At 42.4% G+C, this 18391-nt stretch overlaps 3 protein-coding genes across 4 annotated transcripts; 2 read left to right on the top strand and 1 right to left on the bottom strand.

Annotated features, from left to right (window-relative positions):
* Positions 1–103: 103 nt before the first annotated feature.
* mrpl32 (mitochondrial ribosomal protein L32) lies at positions 104–2749 on the top strand. The gene is made up of 3 exons (XM_056286699.1): positions 104–239; positions 912–1120; positions 1820–2749. The coding sequence occupies exons 1-3, from the start codon at positions 128–130 to the stop codon at positions 2066–2068; spliced, it is 570 nt and encodes a 189-aa protein (XP_056142674.1). The 5' UTR covers positions 104–127; the 3' UTR covers positions 2069–2749.
* A 5303-nt stretch (positions 2750–8052) lies between these two features.
* On the top strand, positions 8053–9787 carry zmp:0000000930 (telethonin). The gene is made up of 2 exons (XM_056287073.1): positions 8053–8186; positions 8811–9787. The coding sequence occupies exons 1-2, from the start codon at positions 8053–8055 to the stop codon at positions 9226–9228; spliced, it is 552 nt and encodes a 183-aa protein (XP_056143048.1). The 3' UTR covers positions 9229–9787.
* Positions 9788–9915: 128 nt separating this feature from the next.
* LOC130118245 (coiled-coil domain-containing protein 127-like) lies at positions 9916–18278 on the bottom strand. 2 transcript variants are annotated; one of them, XM_056286645.1, is made up of 4 exons: positions 18232–18278; positions 14812–14946; positions 13063–13307; positions 9916–12961 (listed from the first exon to the last, which is right to left on the bottom strand). In XM_056286645.1, exons 2-4 carry the CDS (start codon positions 14939–14941, stop codon positions 12515–12517), a joined length of 822 nt encoding a protein of 273 aa, XP_056142620.1. In that variant the 5' UTR covers positions 14942–14946; positions 18232–18278; the 3' UTR covers positions 9916–12514. The 2 variants fall into 2 exon arrangements, with proteins under 2 accessions (XP_056142620.1, XP_056142619.1); XM_056286644.1 differs by lacking the exon at positions 18232–18278 and adding an exon at positions 15151–15247.
* Positions 18279–18391: the final 113 nt, after the last annotated feature.

Genomic DNA, 18391 nt, shown 5'->3' with positions numbered 1-18391 from the left:
ATTTTGTCAGTTATAAAATATTTAGTGCCGTAAAACTGCGATAAGCGCGACACGTCTATTGTCGCTGTTCAATGACGTAGAGACTCAATGACCGTGAGCTGTCTTACATGGATGGGGTGAGGGTAGCATGCAAGCACAAAAAATGTTTAGTTTAGTCGATTTCCTGCATGGCTTCAGACGCGTATTGCCACAAGTTGAAAGAAGACTTCTACAGGTAGCAGGACTTGATGGACCCTTGGGTAAGTCTTAGCTTCCTGTCCGTGTAAAAGACAATATGTTTACTGGCTGTAGCTAGTAGTATTAGCTGGTGCTACTCAGGCTCACAGTTTAGTTTTAGTGTTATCGCTCTCCCTTTCTTATCACACTAAAACGTCTTAATTTATTTTCGCACAAAGTTAGTTGAACAAAAATAGGTTCACAAATTGTCCTCATCATCCGTCTACCCTCCCTCTGTACTTCACCTCTCACCCACCACCCATGCTGATAAATTTAAGGTGCAATATTTTGTAATGGTTTCAAGTATTTGAGCTACCCCTGAAATTCTTGTATTGTCTTACTAGATATTCATCTCTCTCGTGTTGACACATCACATGCTTTATAAACAAATTAAAACCATCTCCTGGATTTTTTTATATTATACATTATAACGTCATTTTTGCCCTGTCTGTTAGCTTGCCCTCCAAAAACCACTGAAACTGTCACAGTTGCTTTCAGAGCATAATGGTTTAATGTTGGTCGCATGGACCTACCCAGTATGTTGGTTCGAAATTCGTATTGATATCAAATTTAAATATAACGGATATTTGCAGTGACTATTGCGAATGTGTATTTTGTGATATCAAATTTAAAACAACGTTTTGTTCAGCCCTAACTGCTGGTAACACTTGTTTTCTTTGTTTTCTCCCTCACAGCACCAGCACCAGCACTAGCACTGAATGGTCCCGGCTTCTTGCCTCAGCACCAATTTGATGAAGAGTATCCCGAGGGGGAGCAGCAGAGTCCAGAGCAGCCCTCTGGCATGCTGGATGGCATCCTGTGGATGGCAGCACCCAAGAACAGACGCACTATAGAGGTCAACCGCACCAGGAGGAGATCGCAGAACAAGCTCCTCAAAGTAAAGGTACGGGGAGTATGTAAAACTGTGTGTCCCAAATCACCACTTCCAAATCATTTTTTCAGACAAGGGGATGCCGGCAAGCTGCCTGCCCTATCTCCTCTGTATTATTGTTGAAAGCAACAGGTATTAAAATATTAAACCACATTAAAGTCTTCATCATTTATATTTGTGAGAAATCTTGCCGTTAGAAATGTTCAATTTTTCTTTAATCAATGAAAATCAGAAACATTTTAATACATCTCATTATGAGTTACAAGACCAAGATTAGGACTACAGTCCTAGATTATCGAAGATCAATCTGTTAGTTGTAGTAAATTAAAGCATATTTTATGGCAGGTTTTCAGCACAACACAATTTATGTGGTTTTTGTCTTTGTTTAAAATATTTTAGAAATATCATTAGCCTTTTTTGATCAGTGTCGTAGCTTGAGTTAGAATGCTTCTTAAACCTGGCTGCCTTTGTCAGGGTCTCAACTATCATAGTTTAACTGGTGTATGAGTGAAAAACACTAATCCGCTCAGCTCACACTACTCACTATTATTAGCACTAACTTGATTTCTTTTATTCTCTTTCTTGCCTTACTCTTTCCCTCTCCATTCCCCTTGCCTTCACTCTTTCGCTTGCTCCCTCTCCCTCTCTCTCTCTTCGACTCTTTCACGGTCTCTAACCTTTCCTCTGTTCTCCTGTCCCCTCCATTTCCAGACCAACATTGAGCCATGCCCAGAGTGTGGCCACTTGAAGCAGAAACACATCCTGTGTGGCTTCTGTTTTGAGAAGGTGCAAAGGGAAACTGCTATAATCCGAGTGCAGATGAAAGCTATGGAGAGCGGTCCGCTGAGGGCCCCTGCCACAGAGACTGTAGTTCTGTATGAGGGTGAGACGCCAAGTGAACATGACAAAGACAAGAGGATAGTGGAGAGGGCCAGGAAGCGGCCTAAGTGGTTCAGCTAGTGCTGAGTTCTTATTACATCTGTATATTGTACCACTTTTAGTTTGATCCAGACCTGGTTAAATATAGATTCTGAAATGGTTTCAAGTATATTTGGGCTACCCCTGGAATTCTTGTATTATCTTGCAAGATATTCATCTCTCTTGCGTTGACATAGCACATGCTTTATAAGGCAAAACAAAACCCCCTCCTGAATTTATCATATATTATAACATCATTTTTTGCCCTGTCTGTTAGCTTGCCTTCCAAAAACCACTGAAACTGTCACAGTTGCTTTCAGAGCATAACGTTTTAATGTTGGTTGCATGGACCTACCCAGTATGTTGTTTCGAAACTTGATATCAAATTAAACTATGATAGATATTTGTATAAAATTTTGAAAATCAGACAAGATAAAACTATTACTGCTGGTACCACCCTGGTGGAAAATGGGCAAGTCAGCACAGGTTGGCTTATCTATGTAAAAATGCAAAACACAAATTAAATACTATGCCATGTCATTGTTTATGTGAAAAAAAAGAACTTTTAGGGCTCACATCATGACAACTTGACTGAAATAAATAAAATGTTGAGTATTATTGGTTTATTTTTTACAATGTAATGATGGTTGAGACACTGAGGTAAATCTATACTATTCACTGATTAACATTGTATCTTTTTATTTTGAAAAATAAAAAATTGAATTCATCTGTCTTTTTCACTCTCATATTGGGTGCACTAGTAGTGTCCAATAACAAATTTAATTTGAACTATGAACTGGGATATGATGTATTTGTAGTTCTGCTGGTGTGTGTGTGTGTGTGTGTGTGTGTGTGTATATTATATATATATATATATATATATATACACCAGCAGAACATTAGCAGCTGATGAGCGTGTGACACACAAAACAAGCCTGTACTGCAATTTATTAAAACTTTTTTTCCTGCATCTGTATTGACATTCCGCTTCTCAATAGTTGAACACTTATAACACCATTGACGGTTTCGAAAAGAAACGCCGTCAATGGTGCTGTAAGTTCTCAACTAATGAGGAGCGGAATATCAACATGGATACAGGAAAAAAGTTTTAATGCATTGCAGTACAGGCCTGTTTAACCACATTAGCAGCTGATGAGTGCGAAACGCACGAAACAAGCCTGTACTGCAATGTATTAAAACTTTTTTCCTGTATCCGTGTTTATATATATATATATATATATATATATATATATAGGAGCTTTTTTAATCTGCAGTTTGGAATCCATTTATCTTGCTGCAGTGTTGACTCAGTTTCCCTATAAGGAGATTGGATTATCATGCTTTCCAAATTTTAAGAATAACTAAAACTATATGTAGCATTATTGACATCGTTTTTTAATTCTTTATGACTTTAAATCTCTACTTTCTTTTTCATTGATGGGAAAACCCTTCCACACCCATGCAATTTCAGTACTAGGCACCTTTACTTTATATTTCCATAATGACAGGTAAATAACAAAGGCTTATGATGAATATCTGTGCATATGTGTGTTGACTGACAGGCAGGCAGGTGACTTTATCTTATATGGTTGGGCCCATTGGTCACTATTACAGTACAAATCACCATGCAGGATGTAGCCGTCTGTGTCTGATGTGATTTTCTTCCTTTTTCAGCCTTTGACTAAGTTCGTTAACTAGATATCTGAAAGGTTAACTACATCAGACCTCTTCTTCTGAAAGTTCTGTTAAAAAGTGTGATAATTTACTGTCAATAGTTAGTACAGTCTGACCTAATATTGTTAAGGAGCCTGCCACAAAAACTGCTTTTAGACCCTTTTTTTTTTTTTAGAAAATTCCTGTCTCAAATTTGTAGTTCTTATACTCACAAGGCTGGCTAAAGACAAAGAAAGCACAGTGAAAACAGATCCCCTTCTATGCTACTTCGGGTTAAACATCCATTTTTTCTTCATTCACGTGCAACCTTTGTAATTAATTCATATACCAAATATGACCCATTTTCAGTTATTGTTTCTCATTTAGCCTGTCAAGTGATTTAGCTGAAATAGAATTGACTCTGTAACTGATGGGAATTTGCAGATGCACATTCAGCTTCCTACAGTAACAAACTATGAAACGGGATTAGCTTTCCACACACATTTGATGTGGTTGTCATGGTCAAAATGGACTCGTAGAGTATCTGTCCATGTGTCTCCTGGAACAGGCTGTTCTTATTGGAATCAGCCCAGCATGCCTTCCATTGCCTGACAGCATCATACTCCGTCTTACTCAGTTTCACCCCCACAGCTGGGTGAAAGTGGCGCTGCCAGCAACTCAACAGCACTACACAATCAAGGTTTGAACTCATATTTAACTCGGATATAATGAGTAGACCAGGTTTTCACTACTCGTAATCCTCAAATGTGTTCCTGAGCGGTAAACTATCATTTTACTATAATTTTTAAACCAGACAATTTGAGAATCCTGCTGTAACCTGGGTGTATGAATTACAGGTACTCAAACAAGACAAAAAATGGCCGGGGTTTATTAAGTCAGGAAACTCTTGCTGGCTGCTAACACTGTTGGTCTGTTTTCACGCGTTAACCATACAATAATTACGGTCACCCCTGCTAACAGGTGAGCTGTTGCTTATTTAATGTAAGTTTCCTTTATTGCAGTAACTGAATTTCCCTCCTGCAAATCCATCCTAGCTGTGATCTGTGCAGCTAGGAGCAGTGGGCTGCTGCCTTCATGTTGCGCCCAGGGACCAACTCTAGTTCTTTTCTCATTGCCTTGGTCAGGGGCATAGACAGGGGTATAAACCCTAACGTGCATGTTTCTTTTGATGGTGGGGGAAACTGGAGCACCCAGAGAAAACCCACCGCAGACACGGGGAGAACAAGCAAACTCCAGAGGATGACCTGGGATGACCCCCCAAGATTGGACAATGTTGGGGTTTGAATCCAGGACCTTCTTGCTATGAGGCAACAGTGCTAACCATTGGGCCACCGTGCCGCCCTTATGGAAATCAGTTTCTGCTGATACGGTAATGATTGCTAGGCCACTGCTCATGCACCTCCACCCTACCTGTCATCTGTTCAGATCTGCCTCTATGTTCTTATTTTCTCAGTGTTCTTCATAGTTATTACTGCACCAACTGCAGTCTGTACATTCTAGTAGATCCAGTCATCACTGAAGCTAAACATCATGTTGCCATTTCAATGCAATAAAGCATACATGACTTGGCCTGATGGGCAGCACGGTGGCACAGTCACATCACAGCAAGAAGGTCCTGGGTTCGAGCCCCAGGGTAGTCTAACCTTGGGGGTCGTCCTGGATCATCCTCTGTGTGGAGTTTGTATGTTCTCCCCGTGTCTGTGTGGGTTTCCTCCGGGTGCTTTGGTTTCCTCCCACAGTCCAAAGACGTGTAAGTCAGATGAATCGGCCGTACTAAATTGTCCCTAGGCGTGAATGTGTGTGTGTGTGTGTGTGTGTGTGTGTGTGTGTGTGTGTGTGTGTGTGTGTGTGTGTGTGTGTGTGTGTGTGTGTGTGTGTGTGTATGTGTGTGTGTGTATGTGTGTGTGTATGTATGTCAGCGCTGTGTGATGGCCTGGCAGCCTGTCCAGGGTGTCTCCCCACCTGCCGCCCAGTGACTGCTGGGACAGGCTTTAGCAACCCTGAGAGCAGGATAAGCGGTTCGGATAATGGATGGATATTTAAGAGTTGCTTTCAAAGTGAGGAGTCCATACTTTGAAAAACCGTAACGCCTCTTTCGCTGGCAGGGAAGTCTAAAATATCACAGACAACGTTAAAGCGCTCCAGTTTACAAAACGGTACAGCTCAAATACTGCTTCGCATCTCAAATCTCTCCTCACAAACTTTCATCATCAGCTCCTAAACAGAAGCATCCTGTAGATGAGTACTCATCATTTCACACCACCATCACACACACACACACACACACACACACACACACACACACACACACACACACACACACACACACACACACACACACACACACACACACACACTAGGCCATTTTGATTCTTAACTCCTATAATCTTATAATCTGCCTTGTTACCTTTATTCACGTCTCTTCTTCATGACAATGGTGGATCTAATAGGGGAGGTGGACGTGGGGTCAATGTCACCTGGATTCACATGATATCCTGTCTCGCTGCACCATCTCGTGCCTGCCAGCCCTGTGACTGACTAAGCTGCAGTGGCAGGGTGTTACATGTCAACAGTGGTGTTACTAAAGGACGGCAGCAGTAAATCTTTCCAGCTGAGAACAAACTCGTTCATTCTGAAAAGACAGTCATAGCTCAATTATTAAAACTCACTGCCTGAGTTTACAATAAGAAGGCCATTGGAACATTGCAAAAAAAAAAATCCTTTTTCTAATATCGCCCACTATCTTTTGGACTGTCACTCCCAAATCATCACTCGAGTGTTGATTGGTGAGATTTGCAGACTTTAGTGGTCGTAACGGTGGAACTATAAGAGTCCTGTTTGTCCATATCTCAGTTATGCACAACAAGGGGTAAGCTTTTTTTGGGAGCTGGTTAAATTCACCAGGTTTATCAAACTGCAACGTCTTAAACTGCATTGTTATGGCATGGCATTTCTGATGTTAGTGAGCCTAAGAGACTAACAGGGGAAAGTTTTGCCCCCTTTACAGGTGGACTACATTGAAACCTGGTACATAACCCCCCCCCCCAGTGCATGGAGAAATACAATAGCAGGATTCAATTCAAGATGTAAAAGGTAACGCAAAGCATTAAATATGCTAACTAGAATCTGCAAGCATCGCTGTCGACGCTGCCAAGGAGCTGTCACAACGCTGCAGCTGAGGCGCCAGCCGCACGTCACTGATCCAATTGCCTTCAGCTGTTTCCTTCTTGTGACATGTGACCTATGTGAGAAACATCCGAGGAGCAGAACGTCGTTACCTCTGACCCGCTGCTGCTGGATCCCATCACAGTCAAATAGACCAGGGATTAGTCATTCTATATCTCCGCCAACACACACAAACACACACACACACACACACACACACACACACCTCAGATGAAAACTAGATATGGGAGAACACACACACACACATCATGCACAGACACTCACAGCCATGTAAAAACACATTTACCTTGCAAAATATTTGGATGTCCATCCTAATATGGAGCAATCTTTATATCAGGCGAAAGGTTTTTTTCCATTTTCTACAACATTTTAAACCACATTCAATCTGTTGCAGCCGTTAAGCCACGTTTCCGCATCAGGACAGAAACACAGATGTTTCTAGGTGAAACAAACCAGCAGGGGACACCATACGTTTAGCTTTCACCGGGGTCTACCTGGCCAGTCTCTTTCATAGAAGGACCAAGTTTTCCTAAGGTTTCACAGACCTTTTAGAGTTTGTGTATTGTGTAAGGTACACATGGGCACCTTTTACAATTAGCATTACCAGATGCATGGTATGCAGGCAAAGATCTGTGCATGCACCCACAAACATGCATCACCACTGTGCACACACGCATACACACAAACATTTCAAGTGAAACTAACCTTCAGGACATCTGAAGTGCCAACATTCATTGCATTCACCATAATGTGATGTAGAAGATTAAAAATAGAAGCTAGACCTTGTATTTAAGGGGTCACACACAACACACCCACCACACACGTAACTCTCAGGTCCCCAGGGACACACACACGCACACAGACACACACACATGCATGCTCAAGAACAAGCACCTTACTTTTTCTCCAAGTCTCATTGATAGTCGAATGATGTGGGCCACAGACAAAAGAGGAGGATAGACTTTGCATACACCACTTTTTTTCCCTTTTTATGCATGGATGAGTTGCACAGGTATAGCTATCGCATAGCTTTGCACTCATACACACAATCTCAGGCTTGCTGACTGTTGCGAACAGATCGGGCAGGCACAATCATTTGCTCGCAGCCTGTTTTAGAGGACTTGCCGTCTTTCTCTTTACTTACACACACACACACACACCTCAACATGCATTGTATGGGCAGAGGAGGCTGCTACCTAGTGAATTCCCTCTGTGAGCTTCAGGAAGAGGACCGGTGGGGGAGAGAGAGCTACCAAGCCAGCTGGCTGAACTTGGTCATGGAAACAAGACCACAATACAAGTGGGTACAACTCTCTTCTCTTCTCTTCTCTTCTCTTCTCTTCTCTTCTCTTCTCTTCTCTTCTCTTCTCTTCTCTTCTCTTCTCTTCTCTTCTCCTCTCCTCTCCTCTCCTCTCCTCTCCTCTCCTCTCCTCTCCTCTCCTCTCCTCTCCTCTCTTCTCTTCTCTTCTCTTCTCTTCTCTTCTCTTCTCTTCTCTTCTCTTCTCTTCTCTTCTCTTCTCTTCTCTTCTCTTCTCTTCTCTACTATTCTATTCTATTCTATTCTATTCTACATGATGATGGGAAAAAAGCCAGAGGGCATTATATCTGCATCTATTACACTTACATCTATTGGTAAAAGCATTGATACACTTCATAATCTTTAGCTGTGACCAGATGAATGTGCTTTATTCTGCAGAATATTAAAAGTTTAGAGGAGGAAACACTATTGCGTTACATGTTATCAGACCAAGCCACAGGGACAGTCCCGGCAGAAATTTTAGGCAAATTAACGTAATTCCTATTTGTCTCTGTGCTCCAAAACAAATTGAATGATCGCAGCAAAAACATGTAAACTCTAGAGGTAGCATTGCTTCAGGGACTCATATCAAAATCATTAAACAAACTGTGTTTATATGCAACCCAGGCTGACACTGTCCGAGAAAGACATCTCTCGCAGAGAGAGCTATGAGGAGCAGCAGGTGGTCCACTTTATAGTCAGGAGGAGTCCCAGCCAGATACTGAAGCTGGGCAGCCACGGGGGGATCATGACAGAACACCAACTTCCATCCAAGACCACCTGCTTCGTGCCACTCCTCAACCCAATCAGCGCAGAGTCATCCTTGGACCTGCGTAGGGTCAGCCCCTTCCTCGGTCCTCCGCACGTGCAGGGGCCGGTCATAGCACAGATGGAGAATAACGGCGTTTGTGTGGACAAGCAAGACGTGTCTGTCATCAAGAAGGACCTCCCCAAGCTCACTAAGCCCATCAGAGTGAACTTCAGAGCCTCAAGCCTCATGTCCTCTCCGAGGGAGACCTCCCACTGGGTGCACAGAAGACAGTGAACAGGGGTGTGGGCATGTGTGTGTGTGGGGGGTGGTGGTATAAAATTCTTGATAATGTCTCAAAGATTGGATCAGACCCAAAATAATGTCATAAGGAGGTCGGGGGAAATTAACTTGCTGAATTGAATAGATGTAAAGTCAAATGTATGAGTATGAGCGACAAGATAATGCAATGTACTAAACCCCGCATCCCAGAGCGGAGACTCGTCATGGTGAAGCAGACTTGGGGAGATTAATTCACCTCATCATATTTGCTCTCATGTCTTCTGCGGGGCAGAGCACGGAGGTCTGCAAAGTACTGTTACTCGAGTAAAACATTATTACTTTTAAAAGTAAGACCGCTTTCACTTGTACTTAAGTGAAGTTTTCGTCACCTACCCCAGAACTTACTTGAGTTAGGAGTACAGAAGTAACTTATCAAAAACTAACTCAAGTTCTAGTTACATCTCAGTTTTGCTTTCAAGTGAACCTGATCATTTAGTTGACACATTGTAATTCCAACCATTGGGATTACATTGTAATCACACATTGTAATCCCAACCAGCCAAATCAAAACGTAAAGCTGTGCTGAAGACTGAACCCAGTGCTGACTTCAATGTTTTATTTATTGCACTTTTTTAACGCTAATAACACTCATGAAGTATTTTCAGATTCGCGAGACACACAAGAAACCTTCAAAATTTTTGTTTTCATTCAAATGAGATCAACTTTGAGTCAGCTCTGTGGGGTAAATTTCTGTTATGGCTGTGCATGTGTGCGTGTTCATTGTTGGCAACAGGAGAGAGGGAGTCTGTTCAGGGGAACTGGGGGCAATAGCGTGATCGTCCCGCGCACTCCGTCCCCCTGGTGAAACTCCTCACTGTCAGGTGAAAAGAAGCGGCTGGTGACTCCACATGTATCAGAGGAGGCATGTGGTAGTCTGCAGCCCTTCCCGGATCAGCAGAGGGGGTGGAGCAGAGACCAGGATGGCTCGGAAGAGTGGGGTAATTGGACAGGTACAATTCGGGAGAAAAAGGAGGGGAAAAAATAAAATAAAAAAACCTTTTGCATTTTCAGTGATAATAAAAATTCAGACACCTCAAGGGGTCTATAGTTGACCATCCCATTTGCTCACATACTGTACATTATACACACCTCTGTGTTCACTGTGTGTTTGCTGCCTTTTTCTGTTGGCAGGTGATGACAGAATATGCCGGTGACAGCGAAATATGATGTTTTAAATAATGTCATTAATACTGTGCAGTACTTAAGTGTTACAAATGCACAGATTGCACATGCTTATTTTGACGCTACAGTATTTTAGGATTGTTTTTAAGGATTACTAGAGTTAAGTTTTATGCTTAGGGAAAAATTCAAGTTTGACGATTCTCGATTTTGACAGTGATATCTGAAGTTGGCAGATGTTCTTAGCAATTCATTGCCTTTTTAGATTTTAATGAATGATGTTGGATCAGTTGTAAAGTTTTTTTCTGGTTTAGTACTGGTTGGCGTATATTCACAAGTGTTACAGGAGGATATTATATTTTGAGTTGTCCTTTTTGCTTTTTATTTTACAGACAGTTCAAGTATATGAGCACAGACAGAGTCAAGCAGGGCACCTTGACATAGATATTGCATTATGGATGAAGCTCAGCGTGGATACTGGTGTGCTGTACACAATAAATGCCTTTGTATACAGGCACTGTATTGATCTGGGCGTTGTTTACTAATTTTTCTGCACACAAGTTCTGTGGAAGCGCCTTCCAGTGGTGAGCTAACAGCACTACAGTATCCTCCTACAGGTAATTAATACACACAGAGACATCAACAATTAAGGGCCTTAAACACAAATTTATTATGAGCGGTGCACATGAATAGAGTCTCAATGAGCCGGTCCCACATCAACTCCAATTTTATGCACAGCTCATATGTTAAGTTATTGTCAAAACAAAGCTGTACCCTTATTATGGACAGACCCCTCCCCATCCCAAAACCCAGCGGTTCAGTTGTAAAACAAAGAAGTGCTGTTTGAACTGTTTGCAGAGCATGTTACATGGTTGTCTTTGCTCATTCCAAGCAGAATCCTGAACGAAGGCAGGAGGCAAGCATGAGTTAAAGATGGCTCTAAAGAAGATATGAAGGAAAGATATGAGGAAGGGAGAAGGAAAACTAATACAGATCTAAGAATTTGAAGGACGGAATGAGGATAAAGGACAGGAAATGTAGAAGGAAACCCACTTGAAGGTATTAGAAGTAATGTAAGGTTCTCTATGCCTCATTCCAGGATTGGTTCGACTCGCATGCAGCAACCTTGGAATATTTTTGTGATATTTGTTTCCCCCACCATGCATAGGATGCTCCCGTAAACATTTACTATACAGAAAACAAGAAACTGAAAATGTTAATGGTCAAGTGGGGGAATAACATCAACAGACACACATTGACACACAGAGTCAATATACCACAGGAAAAGGAAAAAGGTCACGGTTGGAAGGCCAGTGCAAATAACAAACATAAGTACAGTTGGCAAAAAAAAATACAGTGATGTCATGTCCCACGGTATAGTCACTAAAAACTTAGGTCAATTATAATTACTCTGATGTTGATAAAAGACATGTAAATACCCATTTACTAGAGAATGAGGATGTTGTCAGTGTTCTTGAAAAACCAACTGCCTGTTTTGATTAACGCCTTAATAGATTTTTGACTGATTTTTGAATTTGATTACCGTCTATATTATGTCAACCATTTCCTATGATTAACAGTGTGCTACAAAACAATTAGAGTTGCATTTTTTGTGCTATGGCCTCTTAATGATTCACAACTCAAGACAGGACAATCATCTATTCTGTCTGGATCAAATCACTTGGTAACTTTTGGGCATCTCTATGATGTGAAAAGACAGTTGTAAATGAACCTTAATAATCCTTAATTCATTTAAGCATACTTTATAATAACATCACTGTGTTTGGGTAACTATATAGCCCGCTTGATGTTTTTTTTTCTAACTATTAGTGTTGTAGTATTTCAGCATGATCAACACATTACAATTTTGCTCCTCTCCTTGTAAAACTGAGATCAGGGATTACACATAGGGATGCTGGGAAATATCCATGCAAGATTATCTAGCTGCCACCTCTGTAACATCTCTCTTACATCCCATTCCAAATCTGCCAAGTCAAATCAACCTCCCAACCTGTTTATACTCGCCAATTCCATCCCTGACTTAAATGTGTTTGAGATCTCATTTGCTCATTCCCACAAAATCAAACAACTAACACAATATCAATAATTTTTTTTCCTAAGGTCACTTGGCACGAGACTGATGTTTTCCTCCCAGCAGGGCTTGCTCTGCTCTCTGGTGTGTTCGGACGGTGGCCTGCAGCTGCCAGTACTTAAGATACAGCCACATAAGGCTGCCGTTTTCCCTCTTGTTTGCGTTCAGCACATTTGCGCAATGCTTATCATTCTTTAAAATATCCTTCACACCTGTCTCTAGATCCAATTCTCCACTGACGGGTTCTTTGACGACCCAGAGCAGCATGTTCTTCTCCAACTCCAACCGATGCTCTCGGGGTCTGAAAAGGGAGCAGTAGGCATTCTGTCTCTCCACTAACTGACCCTCGAGCTCCTTCAGGGTGTTTGTGGCCCGACGGTGCCAGTCTTTTTCTTGTTCCAGGGCATTTTGCAGTAAGGCCCCCGCCTCGCCAGACTCCACCATCTTTTGCTTCTCCTGCTCCAAGCTCTCGCGCTCCTTGTTAAGTGAAAGGATATGGTGTTTTGGCAAAGGGATAATAACATAGGGTATGATATTAAAAAATGAAGGAGAAAGAGCTAGGGCAAAATGAGCTTTACCTGCCGTAGCTGCTTGCGCTCTTCCATCAGCTGCTGGCTCTGGGAGACCAGAGCCTGCTTATAGCCTTTGACCCTCTGCCTCTCTTTCTCCAGTTCAAGCTCCAGCAGCGCTGCTGCCCTACGCCCCTCTGTCAATGTCTGCCGGTACCGTGTCTCCAGCTCACTGCTCACTTTGACCATCTCCTTATCATAATGAGCTTTGGCTTTCTGGATTTCTTGCTGAGACTCCCTGGTCCAGATCCAACCTTCAGGGAAAGAAAAAAAAAAAGGATGGGTTTTCATCCAGGGATCATCAGATAAGCAGATTTGCACCTCTTTGCAAATGTGTGCATCAACACACAATTAAACGGATTGTTTATATTAAGGGAACATTTTGAAGGAAAATGTAAAGGTGAAGAAATGATCTATTTGTGCTACTCATCAGCCCTCCAATTTTTCTGTAAGTATCCCACCGGGGAGATGCACTACATTTATACTGTGCTCCCACAGTCAGTGAACAAATGATCAAGCTATTATCTGATGGTGACATTGGGCTATCTGTTTGCCTAGCTGTAGTATGAATCATATGGCAAAATGTGGCAACTACAGACATGATGAGCAGCTTATGGGTGATATTTTTCAAAAGCAGACCCCTTTTTTCAGTGGACACATGGAAGCCAGTCATTTTGTCCTTTGACTCTACCTCTTCTCTCAATGTACACAGTACTCATAGAAAAAAAGGTGTAATGGGTGATATTTTTCAAAAGATCATTGCAGACCCGTTTTTTCAGTGGACACATGGAAGCCAGTCATTTTGTCCTTTGACTCTAGCTCTTCTCTCAATGTACACAGTACTCATAGAAAAAAAGGTGTAATATTGTGCCTGGAACTATCTGCAAAGGAGTTTTTACACTTTTATGGAACTTAGCCAAGTTCATTTTCATAGTATGTTCCAAATGTGTTAAAACAGCACAGCAGAAAAGCTGGAAGAGAGGCAAAGTAGGGGACACAAGAAGAATGGCAGAACTGATTCAAAAGTCACCAGGGGAAGCCTTGGGGAGCAAGCGGTTCCAGAAGCAGGAGAGATCATCTTTGGCCATAGGGTTATATCTTTCCAGTGAACAAATGATCCAGCACCAAATGATGATGTACAATGTTGTACTTTTTTCTGAGAATGCCAATTTCTACATAAGTAAACCGCCATTAGGACTGAGAAAAAACATCCAAAAACACAAGAGGCACAAAATTGGTATTGTACAATCTGACAGACTTACTGTGTTATCCATCCATCCATCCATTATCTGTACCCAGTTAATCCAATTCAGAATCATGGGGGAGTGGAAACTATCCCAGCAGGCATTGGCTGGAAGGCAGGGAGATACCCTGGACAGGTCTCAAGTCAATTGCAGGGCCCGTGTGCGTAGTCATTCATACACGACTCACAACTATACACTATATAGAGACTCAAGTTCATGTAGTATGCATGTATTTGGACTGTATGAGGAAACTGGAGTATCCGGAGGAAACCCACGCAAACACGGGAAGAACATGCAAACGCCACATGGATGGGCTAAATTCAAACCCATGACCCTCTTTGCTGTGAGGCAACAGTGCTAACCACTAAGCCACTGTGCCAACCCTCAACCTGTTATACAATAACTGAATACATTCAATAACTCACACTGAAGGCTTTTTTCTGTGTCCTGTAACCTGTCTCACACGCAAATAAACATACAGGCACACACACTCACATCCTCTTGTATGACTTACGAAAGGCAGCCAGTCCCAGCATGGGGACCAGAAAGGCATAGTTCCATTGGTTTCCATCACCACCCCCTGCTGCTCCTCGTCCAGGCTCTGGTTGAATGTTCCATCCAGGGGGGTCATTCAAGTTGTTCATGGAGGCTGCAGTGTTTTACATGCACGTACGTGCGCGCGCGCACACACACACACACACACACACACACACACACACACACACACACACACACACACACACACACACACACACACACACACACAGGACAGAGCAAAACCATGCATTGGAATAAAATCAGAGCTAGCAGAGTCAACTGTGGTAACAAATTTCATATCTAACATAATACTAACTACTACTTTCGGCTGCTCCTGTTTGGGGTCGCCACAGCGGATCATCTGTTTCCATCTCTTCCTGTCCTCTGCATCTTCCTCTGTCCCACCAACTAGCTTCATGTCCTTCATCACCACATCCATAAACCTCCTCTTTGGCCTTCCTCTTTTCCTCTTGCCTGGCAGCTCCATATTCAGCATCCTTTTCCCAATACACCCAGCATCTCTCCTCTGCACATGTCCAAACCATCTCAATCTCACCTCTCTTGCTTTATCTCCAAAACATCCAACCTGAGCTGTCCGTCTAATATACTTGTTCCTAATCCTGCCCTTCTTGGTCACCCCCAGTGAAAATCTTATCATCTTCAACTCTGCCACCTCCAGCTCCATCTCCTGTCTTTTCATCAGTGCCACTGTCTCCAAACCATACAACACAGCTGGTCTTGCTACCATCTTGTAAACCTTTCCTTTAACTCTTGCTGGTATCCTTCTGTCACAAATCACTCCTGACACTCTTCTCCACCCACTCCACCCTGCCTGCACTCTCTTCTTCACCTCTCTTCCACACTCCCATTTACTTTGAACAGTTGACCCCAAGTATTTAAACTCATCCACATTTGCCACCTCTACTCTTTGCATCCTCACCATTCTGCTGTCCTCCCTCTTGTTCATGCATATGTATTGTCTTGCTCCAATTGACTTTCATTCCTCTTCTCTCCAGTGCATACCTCCAACTCACCAGGTTCTCCTCAACCTGCTCCCTACTCTCACTACAGATCACAATGTCATCCACGAACATCATAGTCCACGGAGACTGTTGTCTGTCAACCTGTCCATCACCATTGCAAAAAAGAAAGGGCTTAGAGCCGATCCGTGATGTAATCCCATCTCCACCTTGAACCCTTCTGTCATTCCTACTGCACACCTCACCACTGTCATACTGTACTCATATCCTGCACCACTCTTACATACTTCACTGCCACTCCTGACTTTCTTATACCTCCACTCTCGACACCCTATCAATTGCTTTCTCTAAACCCACAAAGACATAATATAATGCCATCTGACCTTCTCTATACTTCTCCATCAACATTCTCAAAGCAAACATCACATCTGTCATGCTCTTTCGTGGCATAAAACCATACTGCTGCTCGCTAATCATCACCTCTCCTCTTAACGTAGCTTCCACTACTCTTTCCCATATCTTAATGCTGTAGCTGATCAACTTTATACCGCTATAGTTACTACAGCTCTACATATCACCCTTATCCTTGAGAACAGGTACCAGTACACTTCTCTACTCCTCACACATCCTCTCACTTTCTGAGATTGTGTTAAACAATCTAGTTAAGAGATCCATTGAGACAAATTTGTAATTTGTGATATTGGGCTATACAAATAAAATGGACTTGACTTGACTTGACTTAAAAACTCCACTGCCATCTCTCTTAAACACCTCCATGCCTCCACAGGTATGTCATCTGGACCAACCGCCTTTCCACTCTTCATCCTCTTCATAGCTGCCCTCACCTCTCACTGTGTGCCTGTCACGTCTCACTTTCAACCTTCACCGCTGGCTAGTAGAAATGCGAACAGGAGAGCCGAGCACGTAAGTCTCTCCCTGCCAGTACATAGCCTCTCCAACAGCAAGCCCTATGTAGTGCCTCCTTGTGGCGACACACAGTAACTGGGTACACGTTGGACCCTGGCTGAACTAGTACATGGGACTCAGAGGAGGCCTGGCCCCTAGACTTGCGGTACGCAGGTCCACCGGTGTGTGGATATTCCCTGATGCCCACGAGCCAGCCCCCAGCTATGGGGTAAATAGTGCCACTGCCTAGCGGATACCTTGGGAAAGGAATAGGCTATGGGAGTAAACCCCTACAGAAAATCAACATCTACAGTGCTGTTGTTTTTTTTTTTTTTTGCCCTTTTGTATCGGTTTAAGTGGGAGAGAACTGCTGGCATCGTGTGGCTGCCGCTTCTCCCTCTAGTAGCCCCCCCTTCCCATCCACCCCTGTATGTCTGTGTTATGTTTATCTGTTGTCTTGTTTCCGCCCATTTATTGTAAAGCGACTTTGAGTGTTAGAAAAGCGCTACATAAGATTGATCTATTATTATTACTCCCTCCTTGCTAATCCACCACACTTCCTAATTCACTATCCCCACATCCTCCAACATTCTCTTTCTCTCTAATTTTCTTCATTCATCAGCCCCTCAAAGTACTCCTTCCACCTTTTCTACATACTCTCCTTGCTTGTCAGCACATTTTCATCTCTATCCTTCATCCACCTAAGCCGCTGCACAGCCTTCCCAGCTCAGTCCTTCTGTCTTGCCAATCGGTACAAGTCCTTTTCTCCTTCCTCCCCCTTCCTTTCTCTCCTTCATATCAAACATAGTAAGCGGCATACATGTTCTGCAATGCAGAGCACTTATACTGTTGATAGAGCTACAGAAGCACCCTCATTACAACACTTCTAACAATCAACTACTATACTAGCCACGATATTTATATTACTTGGTAACAATATCAGTTACAATCTAGCAATAAAGGAGTGACATACAGTACATAACGCTTTTCATTATAATTTTTTGGCCACAACTTTACTTGATTCTGATGCTATGACAGATCGTCCATTACCGAGGTTAATCGTGTATAGTCAATATCAAAGAGAGATGAATTTGGGGATAAATGGCTTTTTTACAGTTTAACTCTAACACTGGATTTACAACTGGCATGAAAAGTTATTGGGGACAAAATAAACAATAATAACTGAGCATGATATCGAAAGGGGACTTTTCAGTGTAACAGTATTCTAAACGCATTTGATTTGCTTTCATTTATATATTATAATATGGAACCAATGCCTATAATGACTTGCAGGACTAACAGTAATGCTAGGCTAGTTAGCTTCCGTGCAATCTAACTGGTTACCTATGAGCTTGCAAGCTAGCAAAATATTAGCTAACTGGACTCCGTGCTAACTCAACTGTTGGGTGTGCAATTAAAAACATAATAATTCTAACTAATAACGCCAACAGTACTTTGGTTTGACCAACAATTCGACGTGTGTTTGTTTATAGCATGGTACTGTATCTCACCTTGAACGATAAGTCTAGGTCACATATATTTGTTCCTGCACACAGCAGATTATACAACATGTACGGAAGTTTATTAGAAAACACGAAATAGTCCACCTGTATTCTTTTTAGGGGTTTCGGTAGAGAAGGCGGTATTCTTGCAGTCTTTCAAAATGAAAAT

The sequence above is a fragment of the Lampris incognitus genome, chromosome 9, assembly GCF_029633865.1.
Source record: "Lampris incognitus isolate fLamInc1 chromosome 9, fLamInc1.hap2, whole genome shotgun sequence".
Lineage (NCBI taxonomy): Eukaryota > Metazoa > Chordata > Actinopteri > Lampriformes > Lampridae > Lampris > Lampris incognitus.
The sequence above is the reverse complement of the archived record's forward strand: the minus strand, read 5'-3'. Positions and strand labels throughout refer to the sequence as shown.

Coding starts and splice junctions, on each gene's coding strand:
- mrpl32 (XM_056286699.1), top strand. CDS start 128: ATGCAAGCACAAAAAATGTTTAGTTTAGTCGATTTCCTGCATGGCTTC. Junction 240..911: donor AGGACTTGATGGACCCTTGG/GTAAGTCTTAGC, acceptor TCTCCCTCACAG/CACCAGCACCAGCACTAGCA. Junction 1,121..1,819: donor ACAAGCTCCTCAAAGTAAAG/GTACGGGGAGTA, acceptor CTCCATTTCCAG/ACCAACATTGAGCCATGCCC.
- zmp:0000000930 (XM_056287073.1), top strand. CDS start 8,053: ATGCATTGTATGGGCAGAGGAGGCTGCTACCTAGTGAATTCCCTCTGT. Junction 8,187..8,810: donor GAAACAAGACCACAATACAA/GTGGGTACAACT, acceptor TATGCAACCCAG/GCTGACACTGTCCGAGAAAG.
- LOC130118245 (XM_056286644.1), bottom strand. CDS start 15,205: ATGGAAACAGATGATCCGCTGTGGCGACCCCAAACAGGAGCAGCCGAA. Junction 14,947..15,150: donor AGGAGCAGCCGAAAGTAGTA/GTTAGTATTATG, acceptor AAAACACTGCAG/CCTCCATGAACAACTTGAAT. Junction 13,308..14,811: donor GCTGGGACTGGCTGCCTTTC/GTAAGTCATACA, acceptor CTTTCCCTGAAG/GTTGGATCTGGACCAGGGAG.